At 43.1% G+C, this 22893-nt stretch overlaps 1 protein-coding gene across 2 annotated transcripts in view; it reads left to right on the top strand.

Moving 5' to 3' along the window:
- The window catches only part of TMPRSS15 (transmembrane serine protease 15), a 1488231-nt gene that overhangs the window by 391524 nt on the left and 1073814 nt on the right, over nucleotides 1–22893 (top strand). For both annotated transcript variants that reach the window (XM_085623059.1, XM_085623060.1), the window contains exon 7: nucleotides 2143–2262. In XM_085623059.1, the coding sequence (XP_085479185.1) occupies nucleotides 2143–2262 (120 nt within the window). The remainder of the gene's footprint in view (nucleotides 1–2142; nucleotides 2263–22893) is intronic.

Here is a 22893-nt window from a genome sequence, read left to right as displayed (position 1 = left end):
CACAAAGCGGCTTCAAAGCAGCTGCTTCGTTTTTCATGAATGCGCTTCCCACAGGGCAATGCGAGTTCACGGCTGCCCTGGGGGCAGAGCGTTCACCCTAATATGGCGCATTTTCTTTGATTTCACCGGGCACACCCTTTTAAAGGTGCACCTGGTGCAATCAAGGAAAATGGGAAATATGTGTAATACGTCCCTGGGTGGAGAAACAATAAATTTGATTTTACTGCCTGGAAAATTTGGCCTATACAAATGCCTTGAACGGGCTGCATTGCCCTTCTAATCCGTAGGATGGCGGTGGGAATCACAATGGTTCCGTAGCGGACGGAAAGTCCATCCGATATGGCTGCGCAAGGCGGTCCTTTTCTGCCTGCATTGCGGAACCCGGAACCAGGGCAACATTGCCGCAGTGCCATGCAGGCACCGCCGTAGTGATTATGATATGCCCTTCTGACTGTCTATTTGCAGCGGATATCCCGCCGCAAAAAGACAGGCGGAGACTGGCTTTGGGGGCCCGTAGTAGACCCCTTTGTGGGGGGATGCACTGGGGGGGTACCCATGGTACCCCTGCAGTTCCATGCACCAAGTGGCAGGCACTGCGTGGTGCCTGCCACGTGGTGCAGGAAAATGCTGTGCATGCTCTTTTAACTGGCTGCAGCACCGTCCACAATGTGAAAAGGCCAAGATGCGCCCGCCATACTGGCGGGTGCATCCTAATTGCACTGGTGGGACCGCCGCACGCCTGGCGGTCGGTCCTATCACTGTTATGATGGCGGGCAGACTGATATCTACCCGCCATCATAATGAGCCCCTTATTTCCCATTTCAAGGGGTCCAATTTATAATTTCAGGAACTGTATTCCTCTGGCATCCAAAATTCCAGCTGCTCCGCATACAGTTCTCCTGGGTCATACTTGGGCCCGAAACACCAAAAGAGCACGTTTGACCCACTTTATATTAAGAGGAAAAGAGCTAAAATCTTGTCTTGTGTATCCTTAAATCGCATTGATAAGGAAGACAAAACGATCTTTTTCAGTCAACCTTATAAACGTGACTCGAACATAACAAAAACTGCTGAACACTTCCCAAGGTAGTTTAATCGATTGGATATATGTCACAGAAACAGCATGGAGAAAAATTGTTCTTTTTCATTGCAATTATGACCTTTTTCTGGCCTTTCTGCTTGTGGACAAAAGTCAATTGTACAAAACGCTGATGGGTGTTGATTGATTAATTAAGGTAATTTTATATGATAATTCAGGCCAGGTATTTAAGCACAGAAGTATAAGCAAAATTATCTTTTTTTTAAAAAGAGGAATTGCTCTGACATTCAAATAAGACATGAAGTCTAAAAAGTTTGCTACCAACATGTTTAAAAATGGTATGAATGAGAAGTGGCAGCCCTACAAATTGCTAATATGAACACGCCATTGCAGCATGCAGGTTCACCGCATAAAGCAATTTTGTAATATTGTGAGTAGTTCTGCAGTAGTACTGCTTTACGTGCTACAAAATGCAATTTATGAATAGCTCCCAAAAACATTTTTTTGCTTTTATTCATACATGGCTTTTAAGTACAACACTCCAGAGAAACTAATAGGGGGGGGGGGGGGGGGCAGTGGCATTTAGTAACAAAAGGGATGGTGGAGACCCTCGCTTTGAAGGCATAATCATTATTTAATCCCAATCTATGGTTCCTCAATCACTAAGAGATCCTCACGATGAACGAGTGAACAGCTGTGTGGCTTCTATGTTTTATCACAAAAGAGAATTCGTTGCAAGGTTTTAACTCCCTCCTTTACACCCATTTTAACCGTTTCTTGGAGCACACGTTTTGGTGATTCCGATAAATGAAGGTTGGATTGCCAGAAGATAGCGACACACCGGAAATGTAATCGACAGTAATTAATAGGTTGGAAATGAGCATATAATTAAACAATGATGGCGCCTCCTAAACGGACCGTGGAGCAAAGCTACAGCCACGAGGTCGATGGGGCAAAATGGGGAAGGGCGGTTCAACTGTATTATTTAAGCAGTTTTGGCTACATAGGTGAAGCTATGTTTCGCTGTGAGACGTGACTTGAAACTAAATGCAGAAAGAACCTTTATCTTGAAACACTCATCTGGGTTTCTTTTTCACCTGCAGTGCCCTGCCCAACTTTGCACAGAGCTTGTGCTGATGCAACGACTTGCATTTTGCAAGCAGACTTTTGTGATGGAGTAGCAGACTGCCCTGATAGCTCAGATGAATATGAAACAACATGTGGTAAGTCACCCATGAACAATCCTTCCAGGAGGTTTCTGCTTTTAGAATTCAAACCAGACAATTACAAGCAGCCACACACTTTGTTGCAATGTTATCATTGTGAATAATGATCTAGTAATTACATTAAAATAACGTGATAGCATTGTCACAGCCTTCTGAGCTACCGGTCGAGAATGTGCTTTGACCCCAAACAAGCCGAAATACTTTTCCAAACATAGAAAGGCTTTCAGTGGATAACCAGTTAAAGTGGAGGTGTTGTTCATCTTATATAATTGGATTCCCATTTGCACTACAGTGGTGGCTGCGGTTGAAGAAAAGTGGTGGGCAGCAAGGGGGAGAAGAAAACAGAAAAACTCACCTGCCGGCCGGCGCCTCTGTACTCTTCTGCCCCTCTGCTTCTGTCGACTCCAGGCAGTGCATGGGCTGGTGCACAGGCTCCCCTATTCCAATCTAGATGCTGCTTTCATGCTGGAAATACTACCCCGCATGAGAGAAGCACAGGCATTGGTCTGTGCAGGCTGGTTTGGCTCTCAGTCAGGGCCTGGGAGACTGTGCCTGTTCTCTACCCTGCTATGCCACACAACTCTGGTTGAAGAAACCTAAGTACGCATGTCGGTTTCGCCGTCCTAAGACAGCTGGCCAAACCAACATGCACACTTACAGTGCCAACCACTCCTCCTCCCTGCTGCTGCCCCTCAGGATGGCCCGCCCTGCCCTAGACTGTGCTTTTTGGGATGAAAAATAAAATGATAATAACATTGTTTTATTATCATTTTATTTTTCATGTTTGCACTGCTGAGAGAACAGTGGGATGATACTCCTCCACCTTAACTTAGGAGCTAGTGCTGCTACACACCTCAAATAAATCTGTGCTCCATTCATGAACACTTGCCCTACCAGCAGGTATACAAAAGGAAGAAGCAAAACACCAGAACATCAAGCAGAATAAAACACCAAGGGGCATATCAGCAACAACCGGCGATAATTATATCTAAGCGCACTTAGCACTAGGATAATTATCGCCGGCTAGCGTGAATTTTTATCGCTGAGATAGCGTGCTATTAGCAACGCTTATCTCAATAGCGATAAAAATCCTCACGCTAACAGGCTAACGTGAGATTATCGCTGGAAACCCAGCGATAATCTCACGTTACCTTGTTGATAGGGACAGGCAAACTTAGCCATGATATCCTCCTTCCATAGGATATCATGGCTAAGTCAGAAAAATACCAGACGTAAAAAAGCAGCGTTAACCGCGGTTAGCGCTGCTTTTTTTGTCTCTAACAGGGTTAGCGACATTCTTGATAATAGGAGAAATGTCGCTTAGCGACATTTCTCCTATTATTTTACTCTGGAACGCCCCCTTTGCATCTCATTAGAGATGCAAGGGGAAGCGTAGAGTAAAAGGGTGCCAACATGCAAATTTGCATGTTAGCACCCTGTTGTTGATAGGGCGCTAGTTTTAACTCTCCTTTTTTGGCTTTTAAAGCCAAAAAAGCAGAGATAAAGCCCTTGTTGATATGCCCCTAAGTGCCAAATTTATCAACACTATGGACAAGTGTGAAACACTGAAAAAGACACACATTGATGTAAAGTGTTGTTTTGGGATTTACTTTCCAGCTTGCAACTTGTTTTGTGCTGGAGAATAATGCTAAAGTAATGCAATGTAGGACTTTGTGTTACTTTGCACTACTTTACGACAAGGGGAGTCATGCATGGTGCATGAGCATTTTGTAGCAATAAAGGAAAATGAATGATGTCAATGTAGTATTATGAATATAAGTTTTTTAACTCGTAGAGGAAGATCCCATCCAACCGTTCACCCAGCTTTCCTCCAAGCACTTCTCTCCTCCTCATTCCATATTGGTTCACTGACAGAATATCAACAACTAAAATATCCCCATGCCACAATATCGAGTTATAAATATCAATGTCAAAAATATCAACATCCTATATTTATAATTGTAAGTACAAAAATATTGGGAAAAAATATAGATGTCATAAATATAGCTATACAAAATATTGTTTTATATATATATAAATAAAATATTTTTAATAAAGAATAAATATATTAAAAAATAAAATAAATTAAAAAATATAGATTAGATTTAATAAACATTTTAACAAACAAACCTAATTTAAAAAAGTTAAACACACATATATAATAAATAATATATATATATATATCGATATTTATTTTAAAACGATTATTAAACTAATCATTGTAATATATTTTATCATTTTAAAATTATATAAAAATTTAACACATAAGGGGCCGATTCCGATCCTGGAAAAACCGGGTACGAACCGTCGGTCGGAGCGTTTTCTCCGTCTGACTCGTACCCGGGAAAAAAACATTACAAACATGCAAGTATGATTCTCACGGAAACAGCATTTCCGTACGAATCGTAAAAAGCACCGACCGACGAAAAAATACATACCAATGTGATCCGGGACAGCGCCGACGTGACGTCGGGACGCATTCAGGCTGCGTTTAACGAACCAGGAAGTACGATTCGAACCGACAGCAGTCCGGACGGCAATATTTTTACGGCACCCGAAAAGTGCCGGAAAAGCGAAGTACGCCGCGATGCGAGCGGAATTGGGGGCCCGGTACGCGCCGTACCCCCTCCCAGCCCCCCGTATGTACGGTGCGGACCCCCACCCCCGTATGTACGGTGCGTACCCCCACCCCACCCCCGTATGTAAAGTGAGGACCCCCACCCCCCATATGAACGGTGCGTACCCCCACCCCACCCCCGTATGTACGGTGCGTACCCCCACCCCCGTATGTACGGTGCGGACCCCCACCCCACTCCCATATGTACAGTGCGGACCCCCACCCCACCCCCGTATGTACGGTGCGGACCCCCACCCCACCCCCGTATGTACGATGCGTACCCCCACCCCACCCCCGTATGTACGGTGCAGACCCCCACCTCACCCCCAGTATGTACGGTGCGTACCCCCACCCCCGTAAGTACGGTGTGTACCAAGGGGTACGCACCATACATACGGGGGGTGGGGTGGGGGTAGGCACCGTACATACGGGGGTGGGGTGGGGGTATGCACCGTACATACGGGGGTGGGGTGGGGGTCGGGGTGGGGTGGGGGTCCGCACCATACATACGGAGGTGGGGTGGGTGTAAAGCTCCGTACATACACAGGGGGCTGGGGGTACGGCGCATCCATCCACGGGGGGGCCTGGGGGAAAAATATACTATTCCCACTCCAGTCAGTGCAACAGTAGGGAAAGTGTTGGATAGAGGAGGGGTAAAAATTCCTATTCACATTCCAATGAGTCCAACAGTAGGGAAAGGGTTGTATAGCGGAGGGAGACAATTTACTATTCCCACTCCAGTGAGTGAAACAGTAGGGAAAGTGTTGGATAGCCGAGTCACAAAATTTACTATTCCCACTCCAGTCAGTGCATCGATAGGGAAAGTGTAGGATTGCGGAGGGGTAACATTTACTATTCTAACTCCTGTCAGTTCAAAATTAAAAACAAACAAAATATCATCAACCAAATAAAAATGTTTTCTTTTAAGTAAAAAAATATATGAACATGTTAAAAATAAAAATACAAATATATTTAATATTAAAAATAATAAAATAAAAAACATACTTTAATGTTAAATACATATTGCAAATACCTACAAATATTATATTGAATCAAATAAAAAAATAATGTTCAAACAAATAAATATTTGTATTTAGAAATTATTTAAAGAAAATATTAATTATTATATAAATGTAATCGACTTACTTCCTACCCTATAGCACCACACAACTCACATCAAAAATAAAATAAGATGTATTTGCATAATTAACATATTTAATTATCAATTAAACAAACATTATTAATTAAAAAACAAATTAGAACTCATAAAGTGTAATTAACGTCACACCCTTTATACCTACAATCCCCACGACCCACGCCTAAAATTAAACTGTAAAAAAATTTAATTACACAATTAAAAAACGTTTTCAATTAATTAAGCAATAGTATTTAACAACTAATCATAAAGTAAGTAAAATTAATTTACTGCCCACACTTCCTCCCTATAAAACCATAGCCCACACACAAAAAAATAATTAAATGATTAGACTAATTAATGATCAAACGATTAATTAATATTAATTAACAACTAATTATTAAGTAATTTAAACTAAATTACTTCCTACCCTTTACCCCATAAACCCCACAACCTGCACCTAAAATGTACCCCCAAAAATTAAAAACACAATTAACATTATAAAATCTCAGTTAAAATAATATCGATAAATAAATATATTCATTAATTATTATAATTAAATCACTTCCCACCCTATTCCCCTAAAAACCCACAACACAATACGGAACTAAAAAACTCTTAAATCAATTAAAATAAAATTAACAACTACTAAAAATGTAACGCATATCTTAAAAAACATAAGCAATACTTATAGAAAGAAATACATCACATACATTTAAAATATATACTAAAATACACAACACTAATTTAAAAATTGACATTTTAAACAAGTATAATTTTCCAAATGAAAATAATGACTTCTATATTTTTTAAATCGATATTTCTTACCTTAAAGTCAATATTCTTGACCACAATATACTTGCTCTCGATATTTCAGTGTCACGATATTTAAAACTCGATATAAGTGTAAGTCGGCATTTCTAACTCAATATTTTGACTGAATCCCTTCCATATTTCCTCATCACATTCTGCATGACATACTTTACATTCCATACTGCTAAATACTAAGCTACCAAACATCACCTTTACTTAACAAAAACAAAATAATAAAAAAATATACATAAAATATATCCATACCATTACACATGACAACAATGTTAATGAATTCTAGAATAAGGGGAAAAATATCTTACCAATGAGAAGCAAAACAATCCAACATGCCTAACTAAATCATGTTTCCTCTTTTAACATAAAACAACACACAAACGAAGAAGAAGGATTACTCACATGAGATATTACTTGACATAATCCATCCAATACTTTGGCATTTGCACTGTTCTGTGAGATTTCCTTGTTACAACACTTTTCTAATTTTTTTATCCTCACCAGTTTCTTCATCATTTGAAAAGTTTACCTTTCCCTGTACAAAACAATTCTCTTGAGGTTCCAATGCGATGGTCCTGCATTCTTATGACCCTTAATTAAAATAGGCGCTCGTTTTATTTTTCATTTTATAACAGTAGCAACACAGAACAAAAAAAACAAAGCTAATACGGCCTCACCCACGTCTGGAGGTGTTAAACCCAAATCAACTGCAGTCTTCTTCACATTGTAAGCCCATACACATTTGCCAGAATCTTCAAGCAGTGTGCTTACTCATCCCATCCTCATCGCCAGTGTAGAATCAAAGGAACACATATGATGCCAATGTAGCATTACAAATATAAGTTATTTGATTCATAGAGGCAGATTACATCTGTACTTGAAGGATATCCTGATCTGCTCATTCCCTTTCATAAATGTTGGTTGGTGCGTTGAATGAAAGAATTTCAATCTACGATAGCCTGCCCTCTCCACTGAGGTTTAATGTTATTATTATTATTATTGTTATTATTATTATTATTATCACTAATACAATCTATATTTATATTTATGATACAAATAATGCCATCCAGAAGCAAAGACTAGTCTTACCTGAATGGGCAGATATGATTCCTCTGAACTCCACATACTATTTAGAGTTGTTTGTGTGGGCATCTTGTTGATACCACACTGTCAAACACTGCTTTATAGGTCTGTTGAGCCACATGTGACACTTGGGGCACACTTGAAAGGGAGAGAATACGATGTCAATACAATTCTTGTGTTTCCATTTTCTGGTTGCTGAAACATCCTGTATTCTTCTACCAGGTGTCTGTCTCTGGACTTTTTGTTGGTACAGTTCCTGCTTTAAACTAGATCTTAGTGTTAGATGTGGAAAGACATTGGTGATTTCCCTGTGATACCCCCTTCCCTCTCCAACCCTCTGTGTCCAGGTTTAGTGTGGCATGTGGCATTTTGGGCCTGTAAGCACTAAGGCAAAAAGGAACTACTGAAAAATTACTGGAAATAATTAGTTGATTAGTCAGAGAGTGTCTTAAAGTGTTCCACATCTGCAAGCTGGTGCACCCCACAAAGCTGAGACTTTAACCAGCCTTCCTCAGAAAACTGCTGGACTTGAGAAAGGATACCACACAGACGGAAAGTGCTACACTTTGCATCTGTGACCTGTCAGAAGGGCCACAGGAGGTGAGGCCGTCTTCCACTTGAAATCCAAGAAAAAAACTATTTCCAAGGAAAAAAGTGTTCAGATAATTGTTTTACAAAGTTGTTGTAAACAGTATTTGTGTAGTTGGTGAATTAAAATATAAATAGAATTTGATGATGAAATGTTTTTAGACTGGGCAGGTAATTGACTTATTAGGTGTACCTATACATCATGTTGCAAAATGTGGCTATGCTTCATATCCATAATAATTAACTTGTTTCCAAGTATTGTGTTAGCCAAGACATTTGATTATTACTAACATTCCATTCCATGCTTTCAGCCATACATTGCTCTTTAGTTGTGTCATTCAAATTTTTTTCCCACCCATTACACCAGATAGCATGGAGAACTTGCTCAGCCCACTTCAGTCATTGATTCATTTCACTGCATGTGCGCTTTCACAGGGAGCATATGCTTGCACAAAGTAGGTTCTTCCAGTGACAAGAGCTGCGATGGCGATATCTTATAATTAAGACAAAAAAAAGAAAAAGCACTGATAAAGCCAAAAGGGTGTTAGACGGTGTCACACCAATTTGCTTTGCAAATGTTTGTTTTATCTTGAATCTCATAGCACATATCTGCCATGTTTAAATATTAAAGTTACCCAATTTAAAGTCCCTTAATTTGTTGACAAAGGGAGGATACATCCCCGAGCTGGAATTAATCAAACTTTAAACCTCCACATCATAGCAGATGTTAGCAGCAAGCAGTTAACTCATTGAGCCATCTCACAGAGAAAACTATACATAGTAATAACAGGCAGCAAATTGGCTGTAGATTTATGTACGTAACACATCGAGATAGCTGGCCTCACAGGCCTCATTTTCTAGTTTAAGTGGCCTTTTTTCGGAAATAAAATGGCAAATAATTAGATGAATGGCTGTTCACTTCAACTAGCCATTTCCTGTTATTTTCATTTGCACGGGAAATTGTGCATTCTGCTTCTCAAGTCTAGCAGCTCATTAGCAAGATGTTTTTCCTTTCTGGTTCATCTTATGTTTGGAGCCTCATAAACAAACAAACATAAAACAATTACACCAGGGGGAGAAGGAACTAGTCATTTGCAATGATACTATCATGAATCTTGGTAATTCCCTGCATACATTGTATGGAGTGGAATGGATAATAACCAGTGGCAGTCGGAATGGCTCGTGGGGACAGGGGGGCACAAGGAGGGGGTTGCGGGCACTGGGTGGCGGGCTTGCGATTCCGGGAATGAGCATGATTAAAAAAAAATAATAATAACTTTGCCTGGGGTCCCTGCGTCACTGCTCCTGCTCTCCTGCCTCCGACTTCAGGAACAGGCAGCCAGGCTCCCTCCCTTAGGCCAATCACAACTCTGCAATACAGCATTGTGATTGGTCTGAGCCCTGTGACAGTGTGCTGAGGCAGGGGTGGGCATGTTCTCCATGCAGGCTGTATTGCAGCCTGCATGGAGAAAGGGGAAAGTGTGCATGACTGGTTTGGGTGCCCAGAGAGGGCCGACCAAGCAGTCATTGAGCACTTAGGAGTGGGCAAATCACTCCTCCCCTGCCCTGCTTTACGAGCAGTGCATCCCCGCCGGCAAAGCAGCACAAACATAAAATGATAATAACTGAAAGTTATTATCATTATCATTTTATGTTTTTGCTTCTCGCACTACTTGAAAGCAGTGGGGCCACGCTCCTCCGCCATAGCTGAGGAGCCGCCACTGGTAATAACGAGTGTTAGTGTGCAGAATTCTGCGTATTATTCACAAACTATGTAGCTTTTTGCTGGGACAAGTTCCATCAGCTTGACCCATAAGTGTAATCTATAGTGACATCACATGTGACATTCCCACATATTGAGTTACTTCATGCCTCTTAATACTGGTTTGGTCAGACACCTCTACTACTCTCACCCATAAAAATCAGTAGGAGCCAATACTAATGGGGTCCAGTCTGTAGTGAAGTGTTTAGAGTTCCTTCTCATAGTTATCCGTAACAAGTGTGAACATTTTTAATTAATATCTAAGTAAAGGTGAAATATTAGCATCTCAAGGTTTATATTACTAATATTTTTTTTAAAATGTTGGGACTGTGCCCGTAATAGTATACCTGGATTCTCATTGGCTTCTCTCTGCAACGATGTTTATAGCCTATATTTATATTTGTAAAGGACACTCTCCTATGCATAGCATGCATCCTTTCATGAATTTATGTAGACAAACAGGGTTAAGGAAAGGGGGGTGAGCACTGGCAAGCATTGAGAACAAGACAAGTGTCCAGAGAGTAATGACCCCGTTGACTGAAACTCTGCTATTGCTGTTCCTATAATAAGAGGCTCAAAAGAAATGCACACAGAACTATTTCTGATAAGTCCGTGATTGTGGCAGGCAGTTTTACACCTTCCTTTTCCCTTTCATTTCTCTGTGTATGAAGCTGTTCTTCTGAGAGATGTCAGAAGATGGAAAAAATAATCAGTTTCAAACTGCGAGGCCGCGGCTCAGGTCACAGCTCTCAGAGTCATCCTGCAATCTCGAGGGGCGTCGGGCCTGCATGCTTCGAATGCACCTCCTTTGATTCCCGAGAATCAGAGCCGGTGCTGATTAATCACCCGGGTGTTCTTCCACAGATCAGAAGCATGTACCATTTCAAAGAGCATCATGGGCTGTCTTTCCGTGCTAGTGATAGAGAAGGATTCGAAACCCCCTGATAAGCAGTTGTTCCTGCACGACCAACCTTCATAATTATCATTGTGCCTGTTGTTGGCACTTAAAAGACGACCTCCGAGCTGAATTTCTCACAGTGAGAATTTTCGGAATGCAAGCTTTTTTGACACGACTCACGACGCTTGTTGGTGCCTAAATGCCTTTTTAATGTTATATACAAAAACTCAACATCTTTGTGGCGTTTTTCTATGTGGGGTCTGCTAGGCAGCAAGTAGCTACACTTTTTTTGTTTTAAGGGCCATATGTTCGTATCTCAGTTGTAACTATGGAGAAATGTTTTCCGAAGCTGCAAAACGTTCAAATCAGGGAAGCAAGCTTTATGGGGATGAGTTTCAGAGACAGTGGCAGACTTAACTGGCCTGCATTGTAGAGTGAAACATTTTAGAGTAAATATAGTATCGTAACTTTTACTAGGCAAATACGGCAAACATTTTGATTATCTCCGTTCCTTGCCTATGTTTTATAATATGCCATACTGCCTATTTCAGCTTTAGCAATAGTGTGAGCAAAGGACGATTCCCCCTCTCTGGTGGGATCCTCTGCCTTTCACGTCTATGTATCCCACAGCATACATATTCACTCCTTACGATACAGTGGCCAGATGTCTGGGTTCAAAATCTTGCAATGCACTCTGGGAAAAACCTTCCCAAAGCCGTGGTCACATCTTTTGTCAAAAGGGACCCCAACACTAGCTGCTTTTGCACAAAATGGATCTCCGAGGAACAGTGGAGCCTTTCACACCATGGACAGGGAGGCTGCTGGGACATGGAGTGATGAGAATTGTCTATGATCTTTGGGAGACTGTGCTGCTTCTACCTTGCATAGAGTTTGAGGTCACAATCGGGGGATAAGTATGGTGCTGATATCTTGTTTGCCTGTGACACAAAAAAAATCAAACACAGCTTTTACTTTGAAGCAGCATTACGGATCGGAAACGTTCTCATACATTTGTAAACATTAGGCAGGGAAAATGTAAAAACTTTAGTTTGCCTCGCTTGTGGACTGTCACCAATAGCAGATTAAAGGGGATATGTACAACAGAAGCGGTGGAGTGAGGCATTAGCCGTCATGGCTTAATGTCTGATTCCGCCACTTTGGAAATGCTAGGCTGCACCCTATTTACAGCAATAGGGTGCAGCCTTGCCATTCCCCCTGCGCTGATGCACTTGCACCATAGTGCAAGGGTGTCTGCGTGCAAGGGAAGATTTTTTATGTGCAAGAAGGTCTCCCTTCCTGCACATCAACAATCTTGAAATGCCATGTTGTCACTTCTATGTGTGCTGCTAAATGCAGCACACATGGAAGTCACAAAATGTCATTTTTTTAAAGATTGGTTATGTGCAGGAAAGGTCACCTTCCTCTACATAAACAATCCAAATTTTAGCTTTTTCCATGTGTGCTGCACAAGGCAGATTTTCTCCTATTTTCGCCAACTTAAGACCATGTTTCCCGTGATCCTAATGTTGGCACTGCCTCCTATTTATGCTGCCCTTGAAAATAGGGGGCAGCGTCAAAATCAATGGGTGTTGGAGTGGACGCCCACCGCAACACCCACTGCCCACCCTTTTCACGCTAAGCATTGCGTGAAAGAGGGCATTATGTACAAGGCAGTGTTAAGCCACATTAAGTGGCTTAACACTGCCTTGTAAATAAGGGGAATCCCATATCGCCACGGAAACGTCACAAAAAGTGACATTCCCATGGCGATAGGGGCTTGTACATATGTCCCTAAGTGTCAGATCTGTCACACCTCTGAGTGTTGCATAAGACTCTGAGTCACCTTAACCTTTGAAACAGCCACACTGAAGTTGATAATTGTGGTGCAAGCTATTGCTGAGGCACAAATGAGCCGAAACCAGTCTTGGGTTATTTGGGTACTCCCCCAGAGGGGAGCTTGTCTAGATGCAATTATTTTTGCTTTTACCACAGCATCATTCATTAATGTAGCTCAGACTCCAGATGTTATACTTTGCATGTCTATCTTTTTTCTTTGAGATATAGTTTACAATTTGAAAAAAATAGCACATCTTAGAGCAGCGTGTGAAGGTAATTAAAGTACCTTAATTCTAAGGGAAAGGGAACTGTTTCTTGGAGAATCCTTATATTTAATGGGAGTAGGGCTCTGCAGCCATTTTCCTTTGGGTCTTGGTTCCACCTAGAGGTACCATTTTCTTACTAGTTTGCTCTGTGTTGGATTACAAGGACATGTATCATCTCCCACGTTTATTTAATAAGTGCGCGGGCAAGGAGAGGATTTGCTACAGCAGAGTGGTACTAGTTCCAGTGCATCCATTCCTTCAGTTGGATTCAATCTGCTGAGGGAGAAACATAAGTTTCTCCAGCTACCTTCTGATGATGTCTGTTGATGGGAGAACTCATATCTCATACAGGGATCTGGGGAAAACGACATGGTTAATTCATAATCCTCTGGCCCATTGAAACATGATTACAAGTTAGTGTTATTTTGAGGAATGTGTTGATCTTGAGGGGTGCAACAGAAGATGCCCTTTAACCTTGAGCAAACTCAATGGGTTGAGACGTTCAGGTCCATCCTTTAGAAATCGCCTCCTTAAGGTGTTCTGTTAGACCTGGCATTATTAGTGTGGTTTCCCCTGACTTTTTGCCTACTGACCTCCTGTTTTGCTGTCTTCATTTTGGCTGGCCTTAGTATTCTGGACACTTTACCACTTCTGACCAGTGCTAAAGTGCATGTGCTCTTTCCCTAAAACATGGTAACATTAACATATCCACAATTAGCAAATGTAATTTACTTATACGTTCCTCGTAATGTGCACCACATGTGCCCAGGGCTTGTAAATTAAATGCTACTAATGGGTCTGCAAAAGACACCCAATTGATGGACGGAATGCAGAACCAATCAAAACATTCACCCCCAGTCAAGAGATCTGGGTGAAATCCATTATTCTTTTGCTCACCGTACCACCCCAGTTTAGACCTGGCCATTTGCAAATCAGTCTCGGCCCTGTGCCTCATGGGAACAGTCCAGCCCGAACTGCCAAGCCAGGCCCCCCTGGACCAGAAAGAAGCATCCTAGGACCGGTTTCAGAGTTTCACCCCTCTTCAGCCAGGATAGCCTGAATCCAGTGGCACAGTGAGCCCGGGACCCATGTCTGGGCATACCTGGCGCACTTGGGGCTAGTGGGTCTGCAGCACTGATTCTGCCCCCCACTACAATAACCCTTTAAACATGTCTCAAACCTATCAGTACAGAACCTGTGTGTGCAATTTTAAACTGCCAGGTTGACCTGACAAGTTAACCCTGTTCTCAGCCCTAAACCTTCATTTTTAATACATATAAGTCATCCCTATGGTAGGCCTTTATGCAGCCCCAAGGACAGGGTGCAGTACATTTAAAATGTTGGACATGTACTTTTCAAATTTACATGTCCAGGTACTGAAAAACTCTTATATACATGTTTTCACTACTGCAAGGATTTTCTCTTCCATGGGTTAACATTGAGATTTCCTTATTACACTTTATAAGTGTAATTCCCAATTGGTAAAAGATAGACTTATCGAGTTTAGTGTCTCTGAACTCACAATTTAAAATCTCAACTTATGTTAAAGTCAGATTTTAAATTGCAAGTCTGAAAGTGGCACTTTTAGAAAGTTGGCAATTTCTTACTTTAACTATTCTGTGCCTTCTGCCTGTCTGTGAATACACATCTGGGGTGAGTGACAGCTGAGCGTTGTGCATTCCTATGAAAAATCAGGACCTGTTTGCAGTGCCCCTCCCCCACTTTTTGTGCCAATGTTTACTAGGTGCTGGTGTTCTGACTCTGATTGTGACCTGGGATCTGCCAACCAGCCCCAAGACTTGTAGTCTGTGTAAAAAGTACATGGTAATTTGGTATAATTACATTTGGGAATGCCAGACTCCTGCAAGCCTCTAGTATATAGTAAGGCAAGGAGGATTCAAATTAGGATAAAGTAGGGCAGGGACGTTAAGAGGTCATGTGAGACTTCCTGCACTAGAGTGGTGCCAACTGTCATTTTAAAAGTGAACCCTGCCTTGCAGGCTGCTTTTAAATTGAAATAGATGCAAATTCGACTTTGGATTTAAAGGTACTTCCAAAGCATTTGTCTATCTTATTTTTACATAATTGTCACTATATGTTCCAAACTGTTCCATATGCGGGCCCTCTTCCAGAGTACACGATGACCATTCCCCCCATCAATTTTCAGATTTGGACACAGATGGCAGTTGAAATCGCCAGCTAAAACCAATTAATAGTAGTAAGTCACTACTTATCAATACTAATCATCTACTTTCCAACATTTGCTGGGCTTTATACATTCCCTTTAGACAGCTCCACACAATGGAAGCCTAGGATTGACTTGATGGGCCTTAATTGACCATTATCCCGCTTGATGGGGTGGGGGGAGCTACGAACGGCCCCACTTGCTCCTGAATAGACTGTGCCCTGTTTCTACACAATAGGCCTAACAACCATGTATTGTCACTCGAGCCAGCTTGGAGCCAGGGCAGGGGAGGAACAGGGTTCCCTGCACTTCAAAGCCACTGTCAAGAAGCTCTCTCACCTTCCAGAACCCGGGCAGCGAAGTATAAATACTGAACCTCAGACACCACCGCTACAGTACACTTCTGGACCTGAGAAATCTGCCAGGATGAAGGAATACTGTGCTGCTACAAGGGCTGCCACTCTGCTGGACTGCTACTCCGCGGGACACTTTCATTGCTGTGCTGACTTAATACTTGATGCCCCCTTGCCTGGATGTTGGAAAGTGGGTTATTAGTAGTGGTAAAGATATATATCTACCACTGGCAAAAAGGCCATAACACATTCTAGGGCTCAGAATAGGTCTCAGAAAATTATTCTCATGCTCAACCCTTGGTAGCTTGGCTGCCAGGAGGCAGGCTTACCTTCAGAGACAGGTATGTAAAGGTATGTAAAGCATTTAAAAACACCAATTCAGTAAATAGTTTAAACACAACACACAATAAAAAATGCAATGTAGGGAACCGGAGATATTAATTTTTAAAGATTTAGCACTATATAGCCCATAGAAACCTACAGCACCTATTGGGACATCTGGTTACACTAGGCCAGGACAAAGTCAAAGTTTCAGGCTTGCCACATTTGAGCTCCCTGCGGCTATTGCTCGCGGTAGGCCTCGGCCAAAGTTTTACCTTCAGACTTATAAACTTTTCTGGAGCTTTTAGTTCTGGGGTCCTCAATACTCTTCACCAGCCTGGGTTCGATGAGGGTTCGCCAGCTTGCTTTTCAGTGAGCTCCCAGTCAAAACCTGGAAGTCGGACCTTCTGAGCTTTTCAGCGGACATATCATCAGGGCAGTCTAGCTCGGGTTGAAAGTCACCAGCTTGTATCTTGTGGTTAAGTCAGTACCCCTCTGGATCTTTTTTCCAAAGTTCTCCAAACGTCTTCCTGAAGTTCCTCTGGGGGTCCCAGCATGTCTAAAACACAATACAAGGGTCTGGAATCTCCAAGATGGTCTTTGAAAGTTTGGGACTTCAGTACCCACAATGCACTTGGATAAAGCCCTTACATATCCACCTGACGCACTCCAGGTTGAGGTATTTTGGTGGTGATGGTCCATATTAGCTCTGTTAACCTGTAGCTTGCAGGGAGTCCACTCTTTATTCCTCTACAAGCAAGTTAGGTCCACAGGGCTGTAGTTCCAGATTGTGCAGCAGGCTCATTCAGTCAGAGCACAGGGATTGGTTGGTGCAAACCAAACTTCCAGCATGGACCCTTTCTCTTCTTTTAGTTTCAATCAGCAGATCTGAGAGGTTCTTCTCCTCTCAGAGTCATAGTCAGTGTTCTCTGGGGTCAAGCAGGAGTGCACTCCTGTCTAAAGAGTTGTAGGGCAATACCCCAAAGCATGACTACTTCCTCCAAAGTGTGGCATAATCGTCTCCTAGAAAGTACTATTCCTCCAAAATTGAATATGGCTGAAATCACAACAGGAGAGAAAGAACTAGTTAAACCAATCCCAGTGCAGCTCATATTCATAGCTTTCCTCCCCCTGACATCTACAAATTTCTTCCTTAAGCCTGCCATCTGGCTGGGTTCAGAGGGGAAGGGAGTAGATGGACCTGGCCTTCTCTGCCTGTCCCCTTCTTCCTTTGAAGTTGTCGCTTTATGACCCCACCCACTGCTCTGGCACTCCTGTGTAGCAGAGCCCTCTTTTACCATATAGCCTCTATCCCCAGGTGCCGTTTATCAGTTCATAAAAGCAGTCCTGATAACTGACCACAAGAAGGCTGAATTTTGGCTTTCAGACAAGAACGTCTTATAACTTCTTTTCTGTATATTTTAGGATAAATTCAGCAATAGCATATTTCTGGATTTATCAATACCATTCTCCGAAGTCCTTGAATTATATTTTTCGGTAATTCCTAGCGATAGTTATGAGTTCATAAACTATCACAATGTAAACCTGTGTGGCTTGGAATCTACAGTGGGGAAAATATAATGTCCAATTTCTCCAAAATCAGGGCCTATAAAACATCTTTTCTAAGGATCCTGCTTATAGCTACATGACCTCCCAAGGGACACCTAAAGGAGACTTTAGGGGTCCTGATTATGCTAAAACAATGTAGACCCTCACTCTACAGTACTCCAAGCACACAAGTCGATTTTGGGAAGCACTTTACTACAATGGGGAGTGAAATATGCAATTTCTCTATTGCCAGGGAATATAAAACATCTTTTATAAGGTTCCTCCCTATAAGTTCCGGACCCTCTCCCCTCCCCCCCACCCCTGGGACACCCAGGGGAGACCCTAGGGTGCCTAATATGCCAAAATATTGTAGTTATCAAGTTTTAAGTGCTCCTACAACCAAAGTCGAGTTTGGACTCATTTTGCATTTATTTAAAAGCAGTTCTGTAACACAAGGCTGCTTTTATAATTACCTCAGGCTCTCAGCACTGCTCATATGTAAGTGTAGAAAGTGCTGCTAGACTCTAAACTGCCTCTAAATTGTATACTAGGGCCTTAAAGGTAGTTTTAACCCCCCTGCCCTAGTATGTACTTGGGACTTATAGGGTAAGTCATGGCAATCATGGGCAACCCTAACCCATAGCATACCCTAATGTGTGTGTGTGTGTATTTTCACTGTAGTTTCACCATAGCACTGACCCTGGGCCTGGTTAGGCAGACACAGAGACAGTCAGTCAGTTACAACCAGTACCAGCCCGCAACAAATGTGGGTGCCCAGGGCACAGGATGACTTTGCAACACTGGGAGTGGGAAGAACTGGACCTTCACCTCTACAACCCAGAACACAAAGTGGCTCCAAGGGCTAGCTGACTGGTCTCCTAATTTCTAAAGTCTCAGGCATACAAAAGACTTGCAACCAACCTGCTCCTGCACCTGGACTCTGCCACCTGTGAGTCTGCCCTGCCAGGTTGAACCACCTCAGACACGGACTCTTGGAAGTGGGCCTAAGGTGCTCTGTCCTCTATGGTCCTTATCGAAATCACCCAAAGCCTCGCAAAGCAATGCGTGCAGACCGCACACCAGGATTTAAGGTACTGTATTTAGCAGGCCCAAGTGGTTCCCTATAGCCAGCCTGAGCTTGCGACTTTGGGTCGGGCGCAACCAGATAACCACAGTTGGTGCTTTGCTCTTTTATACGCTATTTTCACCTACATCTTTAAAATTGCATTTTGTTCTTGTTGTGTTTATTAAATTAAGCCTTGTTTGTTAACCTGAAGTGGATTGTTTTTGTGTGGTGTTTTCCGTATTTTACCTTTTAAGTGTTTCAAAAATACTTTGCACATTGCTTCTTAAGTTAAGCCTGACTCCTCTGAGCCAAGCTACCAGAGGGTGTGTAGAGGTTAATTTAGGGTGTGTAGCTTACTTACCCTGACTAGGTTTGTGGTTCCTGCTTGGACAGGGTACATACCTCTGCCAAATCAGAAACCAGCAGAGGGCAAGCAAGCTGTGTAGATGCATGTGTGTGCCTCTAGACCAATGGATTATTTAAATCCTATGTATCAGTGACAAGTCCCCAAAAAATGATATGAATGGCTCCTAAAAACAAGCATTTGCAATGCAATAGGTCTCGCATTTACGTGAGTTTTAGCTATTGACATTGCAAATAACAATGCCTTTTATTTTTGTTTTCGTTTTAAAAACATAAAAGGCATTGTCATTTACAATGCCAATAGCTTAAACTCGTGTAACTGCGACAGGGCCGGACTGGCCGTAGCGAGCACCGGGCAATCCCCCGGTGCGCCGTACAGGTGGGGGGCGGTTTTGGGCCCCTGGGGGACGTTTTTATTACAGGGCCGTTCTTGCAGCATAGCGGCAAAATGGCCCTGTAACAAAATCGGCCGAAAACCGGCCCTGGCACAGAGCTCGGCGGCTCCCGAGGGGGCCGGCCGAGCACTTTGCCAGGGCCGGTTGTGGTTCCCAGTCCGGCCCTGAACTGCGAGACCTATTGCATTGCAAATGCTTGTTTATGGATTACACTGGAGGCTATCCAAACTGAACTACATCTTGGTGCTGTACTTAACAAAGCGCATGAGACAATTTACAATGAAAGACTGATGGATCTCCTACAATATTAGAACCGGTGACCAGCAGATGCATACAGATTATCTGCAGTGGCCCTCTGCCCTATCCCACTAATCGTCTACGACCTGCATCCAGATTTGGCTGCTGCAGCAGCCCGCTGTGTCCAAATTATACAGGATTGGGGTTATATGAGGTAACACTCTGTAGAGAAGAGCCTGTGCACACGCACGCCCGGAAAAGGCTAAAAGATACAAGTGCTGTGGATCAGTAGAGATCACTGACAAACAAAGCCAATAGATTCAGATTTTAAACAGTCCTTGCACCAGAACATACAACGTACGCATGGAGGGCACCCAAGGAGGCATTTCGTCATCTCTGCACACAAATCAACAGACCGACGTACGCCTATGCCAACATCAGGCATCTGAGTGCATAAGACGTACAGTCGCCTCTACAAATAGTATAAAGGACACATTATTACCCACCCACAGAGGCACATATTCATGCAAACAGACCAACAGACACAATCGCACAATAGGGCGGTGAAAAGGGCACGTAATGAAGGAAAATAAGGTGACGAGAAGAGGGAATTGGTGGGAGACGAGGCAGGAAGAGACCCAGTGGTATTGCACGGACGAGAATCACTAAAATGAGGCACCGAAGAGAGCATGGAGTGGGAAAGTCAAGCAGAAGGTAGTGGTAATGATCATATATATAAAACGAGAAAAACAGCGATCCAGTCTGAGTACAGAGATGGTAGGGGGAAGAGGATAGACACCTAGCAAGATCGAAAGAAGAGAGAAAGTGGGAGGGGGAAGAGGAGGTGCCAAGCAGAGAGAGGAAGAGGAGGTGAAAAAAGAGGCAACGATAGGCAGAGGTAGGCGCCAAAGTCGAGAACATGGACTAAGTAGGCAAGAGATATGTAGGAAGAGGAAAGTAGTAGCAGAAGGGGAACAGTCAGGCGACGGAGGGATGCAGGGAGAGAGTAGTAGTGGATTTAAGGTGGGGACAGGGTGGTAGAGAGTAAGAAACTGGAATGAAGCATAGATGAGAACACAGGAGAGGGCAGAAAGAAGGCAGGTAACTTAAGGCTCAGAAGCGGAAGGGGGTGTCAGTGGAAGAGCCAGGAGGAGGTAGCGAGATGGGAGAGAGGGGGAGACAAGACAGGGAGAGTGAAGGAGAGAGGCAGGGAGTGACTCGGAGAGGGGGTATGAAGCAGAGATGAATTAGAGAAAGAACGCGAACGACGCAAAGGATAAGGTAATGTGGCCGGTTACTGCAAACGCTTGTGATACAGACGGTGCTCAGAAATACACTGATCCGCTCCTACCTGAACAATATGCGTGGCTGCGAGACGCGTTCTGTGGTGGGGGAGGGGGAGGAGCGTTAAAGCACGAGCAAAACGGAGAGGCGGAGCGAGGCGCGCACGCTTAGGAGAGCAGTCTGCTCTCCCAAGCGAGAGAAAAGCCAGATGGCGCCTCTGCGCGTAACTGTGCGTGCAAGACCTAACAAGCATTGGCCGCACGCGCGCTTCGCGTTTAAAGTTAAACAAGCCACTGGTACTTGACTCTCAACACCTGGAGCCCAACACATGAAGCGACTTACGAGTCGTAAAGTTACGAGTGAGGAGTCTGCACCCACAGAGTGGAGTTTCCGTACTTATGGCGGTATCTCCCCACTGAGCACTGCAGTGTGGAGCTTCCGCCCGAGGGCAGAGATCTTCATGGCCAGGATCCGGATGCACCACCCAAGGACACATAAAACAAGGAAGCTAGCAAACATGTCCCCGCTAGTCAGAAGGACACCACAGCGCCACTGAAAAAGTATCGCACGCAGCCTCAGTAACATCATGCACACTAGAAGACGGGCAAATAAAAGGCCCTTGAAGGGGTGAAAAGGAATCAACGTCCTGACGTAGTTTTCACCAAAGCCATGCCGGCATCAGAAAACACGGACTCGTACTATTAATTCAAAATTGAAAAACGGAATACTATTAATTCAAAGTTAAAAAGACGAGAACAATCAGGTTACCGTTTTAGTTTATGTTTCAGCGCGCAAACCACTCCACGACGCCACTCTAGGCCGTTCGGTTTCCTAACAAGCATTGGCCGCACGCGCGCCTCGCGCCTAAAGTTATAAAAAAAAACAAGCCCGGCGGAGCGTGGCGCGCGTGTGCGTGCTTGGGGGCGGGGGAGCAGACCCTTTGAAGTGCTCCCAAAAGGCGGATTGCATGGCGGCACGATGCGCATGATTGTGCGCGTGCTAGCAAGGCAATCTGTGTTTTGGGAGCACTTTTGAAACCCGTATTCAATAGTCTCGCTTTGCAATCGCTTACGCGATAGCAAGGCGAGACCTTAAGATATACAATTGGTGCAAATGTGTTATATAGATGCTGTGCTAATTTGTGGAATATTGTACGATATAGCTACTAGAGCATCTTAAAGCAAGGAAAGTGATTTGTAACAGATAAAGTGTGTACACTCAGCTTCACTGTCAGCAATTTAATTGCCATTAAGTGTGTCACCTTTTGTGTTGGAAGAGCTGCAACACTTACACAGAGTACACAACTAGAGCAATGAAAAAGCTTCCGCAGTAGATTGAATGAGCTGAGAAAGAATGTGAATTTCTAAAAAACAAACTAGAGGTTCAGTAGAATTTAATATATTGCTGTACTTTGTCAGTTACGCTCTTTTGTTTTGTTTTTTTAAAACTCTAAACTTAGGCCTTGCTTAGAATGTAGGCGGAAGAAGGTGAGGGATTTAAGAGAAATGGGAAATACCATTAACTCAAAGGGAGATGTTTAACATGTGTGAGAAATACCAGCTATTCTGAGTTTTTAACGTGCAAATGAGGCTTAACATGTGCAATTAGTACGAAATAATTGGCACACATTCCACATGTGTGGCCTTTTTACAGCCTTTTCACTCCAATATGTATCGACAAGGTTGACCTGTAGGAATCTAGCAACTCACTCAACCCTGAAGTAAGGCACTGTCAGTTATATCCTGAACAACTAGCCACATCACTCTATTACTAAGAAACGGAATACACCCCAAAAATGTCAGTAGCGTTCAACGGATCTTGATTCTCCCTTTTTCCAGCCATAATCCTGGAGAGCTGCATCGCAAA

The sequence above is a fragment of the Triturus cristatus genome, chromosome 8, assembly GCF_964204655.1.
Source record: "Triturus cristatus chromosome 8, aTriCri1.1, whole genome shotgun sequence".
Taxonomy (NCBI): domain Eukaryota; kingdom Metazoa; phylum Chordata; class Amphibia; order Caudata; family Salamandridae; genus Triturus; species Triturus cristatus.
The sequence above is the reverse complement of the archived record's forward strand: the minus strand, read 5'-3'. Positions and strand labels throughout refer to the sequence as shown.